This window comes from Cupressus sempervirens, chromosome 5 (assembly GCF_028749045.1).
Source record: "Cupressus sempervirens isolate cs-2001-9-10 chromosome 5, ASM2874904v1, whole genome shotgun sequence".
NCBI classification, from domain to species: Eukaryota; Viridiplantae; Streptophyta; class Pinopsida; order Cupressales; family Cupressaceae; genus Cupressus; species Cupressus sempervirens.
In genome coordinates, this window is record NC_143122.1 from 631,441,238 (window position 1) to 631,455,459 (window position 14,222).

Below are 14,222 nucleotides of genomic sequence, written 5' to 3' on the forward strand. Positions count from 1 at the left end.
TGCTATCTTTGATCCAACTGATGTTCCTAATGTGGCTCTAGCTTTGGGGGGAGTTGTTGCCCCTCTTTCGTGTGGTGGTGGTACTTCTTCCCTGGCTGTGAGGGATTTGGGGGATGATTGTGGTTTGGATGACTTTGCTTGGCAAAAGGTTGATGGGATGGTGGAGGGATGCACAAAAGCAAAAGGAAAAAAGGTCAAGCCCTCTTTTCCATCATTTGATATGTCTCTACATTCTCAAAAGATGCAATCTAAAAGTAAATCTTGAGGCTCAGATTTCTTTTCTAGCTACTTGCCTGGTCTTTTTTGAGGTTGTCCCTTTTTGGTTTGGTTATCCTAGTTTCTTTAGCTTGTTGTCTTGTAGTTTGACATGGTTTGGGATTAAATGTCTTCTTTTGTAACCATGGGGTTTCAAGATCTCGTTTTTAAACCTGTTTAGGTGGTAGCAGTGCATTGTGTTATCTATGAGGCCACCCTAGTCACCTTGTTTTTTCAGGCGACCTCTCTCATCTAAGGTTTGTTGTTTTTAAGTTTGGGCTACATTGAAAATTTTAAGATTTGTAAAGGGTTTTAGGCACCCTTCAAAACCTGTTTTCCTTAATCGAAAACAATTTTGAAAATTTTCTACAAGGTTATAGATCTAATCATCTAATAACAACTTGAATTGCTTCTTGGCCTATAAGCTCAATAAACACAATTGCTTAGCAGAATCATTCACTTACGAAACCCCACAAAATGCACTTGATTACAAAATGGCTTAGAAAGAAGGTTGTATGATATTGCATGCACTTTAAAATACAAAACCTGATATGTAACAAATTGAATAACAACCTGAATGATGAGCTCAATCAATGCAATGGCTCAAAGGAAAAATGATAGAACATAACATGCACTTCAAAATGACCAAATTCTGATATGGAATACCTAGAACCACAAGCTCAATGAATTCAATGATTTAGAAGATCATTTCACATTTAAAGCCCTAGAAAAAGCACTGGCTTACAAAGTGGCTTGGAATAAAATAGAGAGAATTCACACAAGAAGTGTTCAAAAAAATACACAACACCCTCAGTCTAGTTTACTCACCGACAATGTCGAGACCTCCTCAAACAAGACAACCCTAAAAGTATTTATAGTGTTTGGAGTATAGATAAGCATTGTAACCTAGCATTCATATAATTATTGCATAATTTACTATATTACTACAAGCAACAGTGATACTACATTCTTATAGGAAAATAAGCGAAAATGACAAAACTAGAGCATAGGTTTTAAAAACACATTGTGTGACCATAAATGGGAAAAAGCCCAAATAAGTTATAGGAGATGGTTGATTATTTTAAGCCTATTTAACTTGATGTTCATAAACAATCAAAGGAGTAAAATGGTGATTTGTGACACAATTTGATTCACAAGGGCACAACAACATTCAGAGCTCTCCACGACAACAAAATGCAGAGGTCACAAGGGCATAGCAATGAAATGCATCGATCACAAGGGCACAACAACGTTCAAATCTCTCCACCCTCGTTTGGAGCTCTCCACCTCTTTCGTGCGCAGCTCCACAATCGATCAAAGCAAATAAGGAATGATGTTGTGTTTTTTTTAGAATAATTTATAATCATGCCAATGTCGCAATTACGATGCCAATGTCGATATTGTGATGGCATCGGGGTCAATTGCAAAAAAAACCCATGAAAATCACCCACAAATTGTCATTGCAATTTGAACTCAAATGTTGTAGTGAAGTTCATGAGTGTCCTTAGGCAAAGGGTTTTGGATTCAATCCCAAATTAAGAGGACCTACTTGGGCACCCCATGGTTGGTTCTGGGCCATTGCGAGTAATGCAACGTTCAAAGGCTAAATGTTAATATGAGGGGGGATCAAGGTTCTTGGGAAGATCAGGGCTTGAAAAACAACAAGGAAAGGTATTTTTGCTAGAGGTTCTACTACTAGACTTAAGTCTTCCTTATCCTAGTTGGGATTTTAGGGGCAAATCACAACTTCTTGAGTGCTTTAAAGTTGTCTTCTACTAGACCTTTTCCCCTATCACCTCTGGTGTATTTTCTCTGAGCTAGTTTATTAGTTTTGGTTCCTCAGATTCAGTTGTTGGCCTAGGTTTGGTTTGTTTTCCCTAGTCAACTGAGCAATTCTTTCAACCATAGTTGCCTCATATTTGATAGGCAATCCTTTTAGCAACTCACCAAATTCTTCATCTTCAAACACCTAGTTCACTTGTTGGTACCATTGATAGCTTGTCCTGCCAAAGTATTTAGGTTGGAAATTATGTCTTCTTGGGTATCCTGGAATCCCTAATTAGGTTGTAGTATAGGAAATAATCCCTTGTGTGGTAACACCATTGCATCCCATCACACAATACCTACCTTATGGCTTATTCATTGGCTTCCCCAATAGAGTTGCCAAAAATATGTTTGTTAACATATTTTCATTGGTTTAAATAATTGGTGATAACTTCACTCTAAGCCCACTTCACACAAGAAAATTTATCACTAACAGTTGAGGTAGTTTCCCAACTAAGCTCTCTGCATTTAAAGATGCAACTTCCTCTAAAATGCTTATTCAATCAACTCATATTACAAAAGAATAATTTTGAATTAATACTTTTTATGAGTAAGTACCAAAAGGCCTCAACACTCCATAAACATGAAAATGAATGCTACAAATGTAAGTTGATGTCATTAATAACAAACCAACTAACTTAATACTATTTAAAAGTGTGGTAATTTGATCGACCACAAAGATTCTTTAAAATGTGAATCACATTGAAAATACTAATAGCAAAAGCACAAATTACTATCACATTTAGTTCAATTTTAACAGAAAACAAATACATGCATTCAAAAGCCAATTGATTCAAGAACTACAATAATTTGATATATGAAACCAAATGATTCTTGATTTATTGTATTAAGTCTTTAATAGTGACAATAAAAGTACTGAAATTAACTTAAAATATGTCTTTTTCAAAGCTAGGGTATTGACCCTCACAAAGTTTTAAAATTAACTTGTATAGCCATGTATGACTCATTCAATTTCTAAAGTTGAGTTACATTGGAGTTCTTATAAAAACAAGTCTTTCAAAATAACTAAACCAAAACTACAAAATTAGCCTCCATTGGCTATTGCATCTTTGGAATTGTGATTTAGTTGATATATGGAGCAAAGGATCTATAGGATGTCCTTGAACGACCGTGGTTCCACATGCCTTTGTCCATTCCTTGTGGGTTGTTGTGAATTTCGCCATTACTTGCTAAGTTGGCACTCCGATACGCTCTATACGCTGTCTCCATATTTCCTTGTCTTGCAGATCTCCTCCACTTTCTTTTCATGCATTTCAAAGTGATTCCTATAGATAATTAACATTGAATCCACTCTAGATACCTTGAAAATTCTCATATCTAGATGTCTTTAGCCTCTTTCATAATATTCATCTTTTCTTTGAAAAACTCAATTATGTGCTCTGCTTTTCGGTCAAACCTTTCTTCATTCTCCATTGATTTGATGTCATCACTCATGATATATCTGATACACTCTAGCTCCTTGAGGAGTTCACTTGATTCTTTTATCCCTTGTTCTATGATAGAGTTTCTCCATTCCTAATTGGCTCTAGTGACATACAATAGATTGTCATCAAGTCCTGGCACTGATCTCTCTATCAAGAATTTCATTATGCCTTAGGCTCGAACCTCTTTCATACATGCAATTACACTATCTCATTCTATTTTCTCCTTCTCACAAGCAATAAGTTATGCTTCTAGCTTAATAGTAATTGTATTGGTACGTTGGTGAGTTTCAACAAGGTTAATAATATAACTCACCCCTTCATTAGTGACACTATCTATCTAGTTGTTGAATGTTTTGGATACAACCCTATCCCTTTGGATTTGGTCCAAAAGTTTTTGGGTTGTAGGGGACTTGACATCTACACTTGTATGGACTTTTGTTAGGGGCAAGGAATCTGGATGTTGTAAGGTGCGGATATACTCTGCCATTTGCTTCAAAGATTGGTTCAATTCCCTCACGTCTTTCCAATCCTTCCAAATCCTATATGATATCATTTTATTCCTAGAGTCAAAGACTTTCATATCAACTGCACTAGTGGCTAGGCTCAAATCTACTTTTTTGACTTTGAAGTTTCACAAGAATATTTCGTAATGGCCATTATCAACAATGGGCTTAAATATGTCTACCACCTAGCACCCAGTGTCTTCATTGACCTCCATCATAGCTTCTACCTCAAGCCTTTTACTTTTGGGTGTTTTCCCCAGGCACTTACCATATCTTTGACTAGTATTATAATAGGGGCAATAGTGTGCTTCTTATTGACAGAGAGCTCAAACCACTTGTGTGCGCTAGAAGGGCCTTTTCTCTAGGGTGTATGGAAATCAACAAGGTTTCCCAATGCATGTGAAAAATGAACACTAGAGTCTACCCTTGTTTGTTTGTTTCCTTCCATCATTTCGTTGAACCTTCCATAATTGGGTCCTATATAGGTTCGTGGGAGTCTTCCAAAAAGTCTAGGTCCACCACTATTGGGGTATCTTTTGCTTGTATATTCTGTTTCCGGCTCCTAGAACAAGTGATATGGATTGTGGCCTGAAATTGGGTTGGAGCTTGTACCTCCAAAGGACAAGGAGTGTCAATTTCTAATTTTGGTTCACCTGCAGAGGGATGTTGAACAACTTTGTTAGTAAAAATAGATGGAGGTTATGAACTCGAGGTCTTCGTCACTCCCTAAGGCATTTTGTCAACTTTATCTAATTTCTCAACTTTCCTTTCCCTTAGCCATTTCTTAGTTCTTCTTACGATGTTGAATGCCCTGAGTTGTATATTCTCCTCTTCTTCCTTACTCTAGTCCATTTCAAGTATAGGAAGCCCTTCAATTTGCTCTAGCTATTTAGGATCTACCATCTCTTCATTTTTAGCTTCTTTAACCTCTTCAATTTTCATCTACAACCTAATGGTGATGATCCATCCTAGAGTGAATATTGACCAAAGTCCTTACTTCAAATTCATTAGAACAATCAGCTCAAAAATCTTATAACTGAGGTTCGTGCATATATCGTAAGTTCACCTCAAAATAAGTTTTTGCGAAACCTTTGCTATCAAAATCGAACATGGCTTGGTAAGGCTTCAAGTTCATGAGTTTTAACTCAAGATCAAGTTCAAGGCATCTTGGACCGATTTACAACAATAATGACCAAGTCCAATAGGGAATATAAAATAATAACTCTTTTTAGACTTGAGCTTCTTGCCCACTTGGGTGACTTGTCTACAAATATCGATCAACATATATTTATCTAAACAATATCTGGGCAATTTCAATGGCTTTCCTTCAAATCCTCCTACTTTTAAGTGTGTAAACTTTGGGAATCGAATGAAATAGCCATCACAAATCATGATTAGTTGCATTGCTTTTTCATATAATCTTTGATTCTCTTTTCCCTGTAGTATGAACACCATACCTGCCAGAAAACATCCTGAACCCTCCTAAAGTTCTGTGGGTTTCCTTTGTAATACAATAAAAGATGCTATTCGTAGATTTTCATATCTTCAACCCAGGGCTCATGTGGCAAACCTTCCCATTCTCTGCAAAGTGCAAGTATCTAAAATAAATAGGTGGTCATGTAAAATCTTGCCATTCTTGCAAGTTGTGAGAGTTCTTTATGAAGCTTGTCGCCAATCACTTCAACCCATTCTATATACCTATTTTGTTTGACTATTACTTGGATGAAAAAGTACATCCAACTTCCCACAAAAAGGCATGCCAATTACCCTCCACTCTGTTCAAGAAAATAACAATGTCTCTCACATCTTTGATTAGTTGTTCCCTTGTTAGAGGTCTCGGTAGGTGGGAACCTCCTTTCTCTAGTTTTAATAACCATTTTTTAGCAATGATGCTATTACAATCTTTCTTTTTCATGGAAAGTTGGTTGTAGGATAAACCAATGGTCCATTCCTCATAGGTCTCCATAAGGGAAGTTCTCATGGCGCCATTACTGTTTCTCATCTTATCTTAACCAATGATTCACCAATATAGGTTCAAATGCATCTCTTTGTTCTATCATACCTATTTCCACACATAGCGTTGCTTCAAGAAACCCTACAACTTGAATAATACGATTCTTGAACACTATGTTTGCCACAGACCTGGGTTCCACATTCTTCAATCTATCTACTACCCTTTCCATATTTTTCTTAATCAATGTTGTATCTCCCAACTCTTGGAAAAAATTGGTTAAACAATTGATTTTCTTCTCATTGGCAATCTTAGGTCTAGATGAAGACATTATGGCACTTAACAGAGGACTACATGAAATTTATAACAGATAGGAAGGTGAAAAACATAAATAATTATAGAGCAAGGAACTTCAAACAATAAAATGTAGGTAGGGGTTCTTCGAACTCCCCTATTAATTCAATTCCAATTTCCTAAGAAGAAGTTACCTCACTTTTGCTCTTGTCGCTTCCAAGCAGTAGTAAAATGATTATTATGGCAGAATGGGAAAAGTTGTTATAAAGCCTCACTCGTGTGACATGCTTGATCAAATAACAAAAACTAAACTAATTAGACAACATGCCACCATTTTTAAATGTAATTTACTTGTTGCACATACAACCTTACTCCATTGTCACTTTTTTCAAAAATAATTAAATCCATGTCTTCTCACTCCTCGTGTGCATTGATTCATGATGATTGGCTTCCACTTGATCTCTCTTTACTCATGACCTTTGAACCTAAAGAATGGTTCGAAGTTTCAAGTTCATTTGCCTTGAAGATTACAAGACAAAGTGCTACAAGACTTGGATATACAACATTAACTACTCACTATGACTCTATGAACTTTGAAATTCGAACTATGACAAACAAGGTCCAATGGTTCAACTTTACTGGAAAGCACTTCCATGAATGAGGACAAAAGAAAGACTTCACACATGGTGGACCAAGTTAGTGTTGCATACATGAAGCTGTGAACTTTGAATCTTAAACTTTGAGGTTCAATGGTTCAAGTTCATGGTCCGGGACTCAATACTAATGCAATGGGATAAAAGATAGGACACGGTCGACTCGGTGTTTGAAATTACTTTGAACTTGAACCTTGAACTTGTCAAGTTCAAAGTTCAACAACTCAAAAGGGTTTTAAAATGCCAATGGTTACTAGACTTTTGCAAGGAAAATGTGTGGGTAACATTGTTAACATGCAAAGCCTGTTTCTTTGGAACGCTTCTTGTAGCCCAACACGTAGAGTGTCATTTAGCGGTAGTAAGCACAGGTTTGGCTGCCAAATTGGGAAGAAAATTGTCCCTAATCATGACCCACTTGTCTTCTCGTTGTGCAACACCCACAAGAGCTGACCTACTTGAGTTCTACGACCTGGGATATAGTAAGATCCTCATTAGGAAAAGTCTTTGATGACAGAGGGAAGAATTTTGTACATTCTTCAAGACACGTAGCCTATTTGAGGGATTGAAGAACCACAAAAATGAGGTGAATTCGTCTTTGACCCAGGACTTGTCAAGAGAGATATTTGGAAGTAAGTTCATCGCAGAGGAATGTGTATGCAACATCCAATGGGTCAGTAGTAATGGATGGGATGCCACAAACCTCCTAGTTGAGTTCTTGTGTTCTCCTTACCCTTTCCTATGTCAATCTAGAGTGGACCAATTCATCAACAACGTATGGAGGTCCACTACTCCAAACTAACACCCACAATCTCAATTACCTCTCTGTCTCAGATTTTAGATATTCTTGTTTGTAATCAAGCTGTGATTGTTTAGCCTATAGTTTAGTAATGATTTGGTTTTTTGTCACATGCTCCATAAGGAGACAATAAAACTCATTGTTGTTTGTTGTTTACCAATAAGACTTGTTGGAGATACCTTCAGTAGTTTATTCTCAGGCTTCAGTTTGCAAACTTGTTATAACAGTTTTGTCAATACAATCTCAGATGATATTTCTTAATAGATCTATAGATGAGTAAGAAATGGAGGGGGATCAACCTCCGATGGGTCCATGATGGCATAGAATATCCAAGATTTTAATTTGACTTCACTTTGCATCCATGCTTCTAGAAACTCATCATTATCAATGTATACATTTCAAATCTATAAAGCTACCGATATTCATTGTTTAATAGGAATAACACAATTTGGTTTCTATATGTTCCTTAGGTATCTCTCCCTTATAATTTAGTCCTTAAACAAGTAACAATAGAACCCGGTCACTTAGAGTTGAGTTCAAACAAAAAGACAACTTATTGCAAATAACATTTTTCTCTCATCAACATTCATAAAAAAGGTACTCAAACAGTAACACATCAATAAAATAAATTGGGATACTAGATTGCTTCAAAATATGGAGGTTGTACATTCTAGGATAAAGTAGTTAGTGTTAGCAAAAAGTAACCAAAGGATTTGTATTGACCATGTACTTTTACATAAATTAGCAGCATTAAAAGTGTATTGATACTTGCATAATAACAACCAATAGGAAGAGGCAAAAGGGTTGTAAAGGCTAGATATACAACACAAGCGTCAGTCAGATCTTAGTAGGATCATCATCCCAAGGGAGTTATCATTAGTCTATGATTCATCGTCAAAGGCAGACCTAGAAGCCTAGACAATCAAATGCTCATCATTGATGTCCTCCAATCAAGTGACAATGCCTTTATGCTGCAAGAGAGAACAATTTGTTTCTTGAACAATAGAGGAGCACCAGAGACAACGAAATGGAAGGCCCTCATAATTCACCGATTGAATCCACAACCTATCTCCCACTATGAGAACCACATCTCTTGGGAGAGGTGTGGGAATGTCAATATCAACTAGAATGCATAGAAAGGAGGAAAGGACCATGACAACTGTGGTATCATCCACCTTTACAAAACGACCAATAGAGTTGTCAATGGTTTCAAAACAAGAGTTCTTGAAGAAATAAAGGGGAAGAATGAGAAGACAAACCCACAAAGGATGCACACTGAGAAGTTCGGTAAGAGGGTTGAAGGAGATTGCCTAGAGTTTGGCTGAAAGGGAGTGAATACCTGAAGCTGACAACTTGCTCATCACCAAATCAAATCCCTTGGTGGAAGGAAAAAGAGTGAAAACAAATCCCCTAGCACAAGGGAAAAGCTCAATATTACTTGAAACCAAAGGTCTCCAAAAGTCTGTTACCCAATGATACAGGTTAGGTAAAGAAAGCCACAAACCAACAAAACTGCAAACTAACCTGCATAATTGGAATTACATTTCAAGGACATAGACCACCATAGGGGAGACCTTGGCACAAGCCAGAGGTTGAGGTTTTACATTTGAGGGAAGACTTGCAGCAGATCTGGCAACACCAAGCAAGGGTCTGTCCACCAGCAGAAAAAATTGGCTCTGTGGGGGAGGGGGGAGCTTGTTCAAAGCCTTAACAATAAAGACCTCTTCTGAACCACCCATTGGAATAGAGGAACACAGCAGAGTGGCACCCAACACATCCTTAGAACCACCTCTGAAGAGTGCATATGCAGAAACACCAGGGAAAAAGGCATTAGTAGTGTCCACCAACAGAACGTCCTACATTGAAGGAGCCTCTACAGCCAACCTCAACTTTGGTAACACAAAATGTGTCCTGGGTAGTGTAGGACCAGACAACATTTGGCATTGGCGAAGTGGTCACATAGCGAGCAGGAGTCAATGCCTTGGCCATTGGCACAGTGTGAGTGGGAGCCTGCATTTTTAAAGTATTTCTGTACAATATTTATTAACCATGTTGCAATCAACTAATTGCATCTTCTTCTTTTTTTCAAAGAATGCCAATATTGTATTTATAGGTAAGGTATGTTGACACAAGTATTAAGTCATGGGCAAGGCAATTTCATCAGAGCTAACAAAAACTATCATACTCACTAGAATCCATGTAAAACAAGAAAGAATATCACTTATAATACATAGTTAAGGTGCAATATATTATATTGATCATTAACAGGCAAAGTTTTGTATGTTGAGCAGGGCAGGAAAGATCTTGTGAAACAGTAAGATTTTGCATCTTTGGACATTATTTCCCCATACAGAGGTATACAGCATTCATTTTTCCTTATTGAAGAGTATGGATTTTAACTGTTTCCTCTTCTTAGAGTTCTGCCACACCAGAGGCACAGGCATGTTATCTTGGGTCCTGTATATTGAATTTGTCCATGCAGCTCCTCTTATGGTGCCTTCACTGATCTTTAAGCATTCACAGTGTAACCTTGCTCAATTTATTTCTCCAGTCTCCTCTTAGTGGTGTCAGACAGCAGCAGTTTCAAATTAGCTTGAAACTTTTGATGATGGTTTTGGAGATCGTATTCATGTAAATCATACGTTTATTGAGAAAATCTGTTTGACAAGTTGACTCTGTTGCTGATGAATGCTACGAACAAGCCAAATTATTTATTTTTCCAGGAAAAAATTAGGAAATCTTATGCATTTCTTTGATACACATGGTAATTGTATATAGCATCAAGAACTTGCAGGTCAGACCTAGACACCCCAAATGTATTATTGCGGTTATCTCTTCTACTTGGGAGTTTGTTGGAGTGTCTGAAAGTGATCCTGAAGAGGGATATTTGGTCACCCGCCTGGTTGATATCTTGACCAGGCTTAATACCTTGGTAAGAACTGCCAGACTGATCCAGACAAAGAGATTGCACTGTGTATAAAGTTTTTAATTGACATGGAGAATATTAATAAATATTATTAAGCTACACGAACTATGGTTTAGAACTTAAACACACAGCGAAATGCAGACAAGTTTGGCCCTAAAGTTCACAGCATTCATACCATCAGTAAATAACAAACAAACTATCGATTATTGATAACCTCATTCAAGGTTTCCTCCTCCGTTTTGCAGGGATACTGACATCAGTACCTTGATGCAACTACCCAACTCATTTTAGAATTTGACCAATCATCACATACCTTGTAGATCTTGTAGAAAATGCTTCAGTTTTATGTGGGAAAATTTAAATGGTTACACTAATTATAAAACTTCAACAAGAAATAGATTGATAATAGCACTATTTAAATGAATCATCACAGTGGTTAAAACACCCGAGGAGTTGCTAGTTGAGAGATACATGCACAAAAAAAACAAGCAAAGGCATATAATTGATGTGGAGGTTTATTCATGAATGATATCAAGAAACAGTTGACTAATTATGCATAAATCAAGTAATTGTCTTACTATGCAGGTTGGACTTATGAACTTTCAAGAAGAATAGATTCTTCTATCTTATTCACCTCTTCCTTTACTGTCACCCACACCTCTGTTATTTTTCTTGGTTTTCCATTTATCAATTCTATTACAGTGAATGCTCGCTTTGTCGTACTAGAGGTTCTATCACCAAAAGAGTAGTTTCCATTAGAGCTTGTAGTTTCATCAACAATTTCTGTGGTGAGATGTTCAACCCTCGGTACAATAGCTCCATTCAAGTAGAAAATCCCATTATCACCCATCACTAGCATAGTTCTTGGATTGTCACTGTAAGCTAATCTCTTATGCATATGCCCAAATATAACCAATGGGAGCTTCAGTTGACTATTGTCCTTCAAGAATGATATTGCTTCAGCTAAATCTGCAAGAGTATATAAAGAAATGAAGAGTTAATAAATTATTTCAATATCCAATGTCCCAGTAGCACACCAGTTTTTTTATAAGAAAAATTCTTATCAACATGACTATTTATAAATATTAAAAAGTACATCTTCCATGTATTATCCTATTTTGATTTTAAACAACTCTAAGATCTAGAAATCTTTAGGTTGATGTGCACTACATACTCAACCACGACTGCAATTGGCAAAATCATCCAAAAAGGTTAAAACATCCACACAAATTAGGACCAAAGTCCTAATACTGCAAAATGAACATGATATCTTCTAAGTCATAAGAAGTTAAGAACTATTAATCTTACCTAAAGATGCAAGCTAAGCAGAACAATAGTCTATTATTTATAAAGTAATTAGCTCAACAGAATAAAAAGGTAAAGTATTCACATACACTATAATTCAGTCTCAATCTGAACAAGGTTGCAGGGAAAATCATATCATATTATTGAGGGTTGAATTGTCACCTTTAGATTTACTTATTTATTTTTAAATCAGAACACTGAGCTAAAAGAGAAATAGAATATAGAAGAGTGTATAATAGAAGATCAGGGACCTCTAGGAATTAAATTACAATGGTTTACTTCTCCTTTTACTTTAAACTTAGAAATTAGAGTTTGAAGGAGAGCACAATTTAGAAGTATGCAAAAGAAATTGAAGCATGATAAAGGATGGCAATATAACTCCTGATTACAATCTAGGCACTGGAAATACAAAATTGTTAAACAAGAACTCTTGAGGACCAAAGAAGAGATATTCTGGTAAGAGGATTTCCCTAACAACAAGCAAGATGTCAATCACAGTCTCATGTAAAATAATACACAAAATACGAAAGTATATTATGATAAATTGAGTGGGATGTCATATATGAATTTCAACACAATGCCGGTCTCTACGGCTGCTAGGATTCCTATGGCTACTGCAAATGTGACTGGTGGTGACCCTCTTCTGGGTTAAAGGATGTTTCTCATGATTTGAAGCGTTATAAACCCATTCAGGGTGTCTAGAGCAGGATATCAGGGAGTAAAAGGCCAAAATGGAAACAATTTTGGTCAACTGGCCAGCACCAATCATGATTCAGACTGGCACTGGAATGGTAGTTTCTCTGGACCAAGGGAGAAACAGAGGGGCTTCCCGCAGCAAGATAAGGGAGCTAGGAGGGTTTGTCACAGGGATTTGATTGTTTCGATGGGGCTTTGCAATGGAGGTGACTAGGGGTTGGATCTCACAGATCACAAGTGAGCCAAGATGGAAGATAAGGGACTTTGGAATCATTTTGGATGATAGAGCAGGACGTCTGCAAGGAGAGAGAGAGAGTGTTGAACAAAAGGACAGAGGGAAATAGAGGCAGATGGCATTTCAGGAAAGGTATATCCTGCCTGTCTTTGTAAAGAGTGGAGGCCATGTCTGAACAAAGGGGTCCGAACTTCTTTGGGGGAAATCAACAAAGCAGAAAGGACAATTGGAAGAGCCCATGAGGCAAAAGGTTTATTGGAGAAGAAAGGGGTGTTTCGCAAACAAAAGAATCACCTGCCAGGATTTGCAGAAAGTGGACGCTCTAAGTGATAGAAGAGGATAGAGAACCAAAAAGAAAGGAAGGGAAGCCGTTGGAACATGGGTTTGGTGGAATGGATGTACGCAAGGAAAATGGTGAATCTGAGATACCAATTTGAGAAACACGTCACATAAATTTGTTACAGCAGTTCTGGACAAAGAGACAGAAGGTGAAGTGATTTAAAATGAGAGGAACTTTGCAAAGCTAGGACACATTCATAGGTTCAAAGAATTTTGGCCTAAGCTACTGTAATGTCCCCATTTTTAGCAGATTCTTTCAGTTGGCCAAGTTAATCCACCATCACAACCCTTGTGAGCTGACAGTGGGATTTGAGGGTCTCAGTTGTGTGGTTATAGGCTTTCCAGCAGCCTATGGTGTATTTTGGCTCTATTTGAGGGACTTACTATTTATACTAAGTCAATATGTTGGTTCCAATGAGCTCAGTTGAGTTAGAAGAGTTTGGTGATGCTCTCAATTTTTATTTTGGCCTTTCGGTTTGAGCTCCAAGAATATTGGAGGGAGTGTCTATTTATAGTAAGTCACCTCGTCAAGTTCATTCATCATCTTTTATCATCAGGGTCACTTTGGTGTTGTTAAATTTCAATTTTGATGCTTCTTCTGCTGTTTTCGCAAAACGGGTGAATTATTATTATTATTCATCTAAATATGTTGAGGTTGTTATTTTTGTTGGTGTTGTTTGTTGGTCACCTCAGTATCATAGCTGGTTGGAACCAGGACGAAAAACTTTAAATCATGGGAACAAGAAACAATGGCCTTACATGTTAGAATTTTAAGTTATGGTGGAAAAGGTCATTTTCAGAGCCAAACGCAATTAATAAATTAGTTTATAATGACACTATATTATATTTTAATGTTGTGTGTGGGAAGCTTCTTAAGTGAAGTTCATTTGGGAAACTTTGTGCCATTTGGAGATTATAAATATGAGCCCATTTGATGAGTAAAGCATCCAATTATTTGATAATCTTATTTTGCTTTGTCGTCTTTGTGATGTTTTTGAAG

At 37.0% G+C, this 14,222-nt stretch overlaps 1 protein-coding gene across 2 annotated transcripts in view; it reads right to left on the reverse strand.

Moving 5' to 3' along the window:
* Positions 1–11,119: 11,119 nt before the first annotated feature.
* The window catches only part of LOC149557485 (Calcineurin-like metallo-phosphoesterase superfamily protein), a 146,377-nt gene continuing 143,274 nt past the window's right edge, over positions 11,120–14,222 (reverse strand). For both annotated transcript variants that reach the window (XM_089832136.1, XM_089832138.1), the window contains one exon: positions 11,120–11,616. In XM_089832136.1, the coding sequence (XP_089688262.1) occupies positions 11,240–11,616 (377 nt within the window). In that variant the 3' untranslated portion in view covers positions 11,120–11,239. The remainder of the gene's footprint in view (positions 11,617–14,222) is intronic.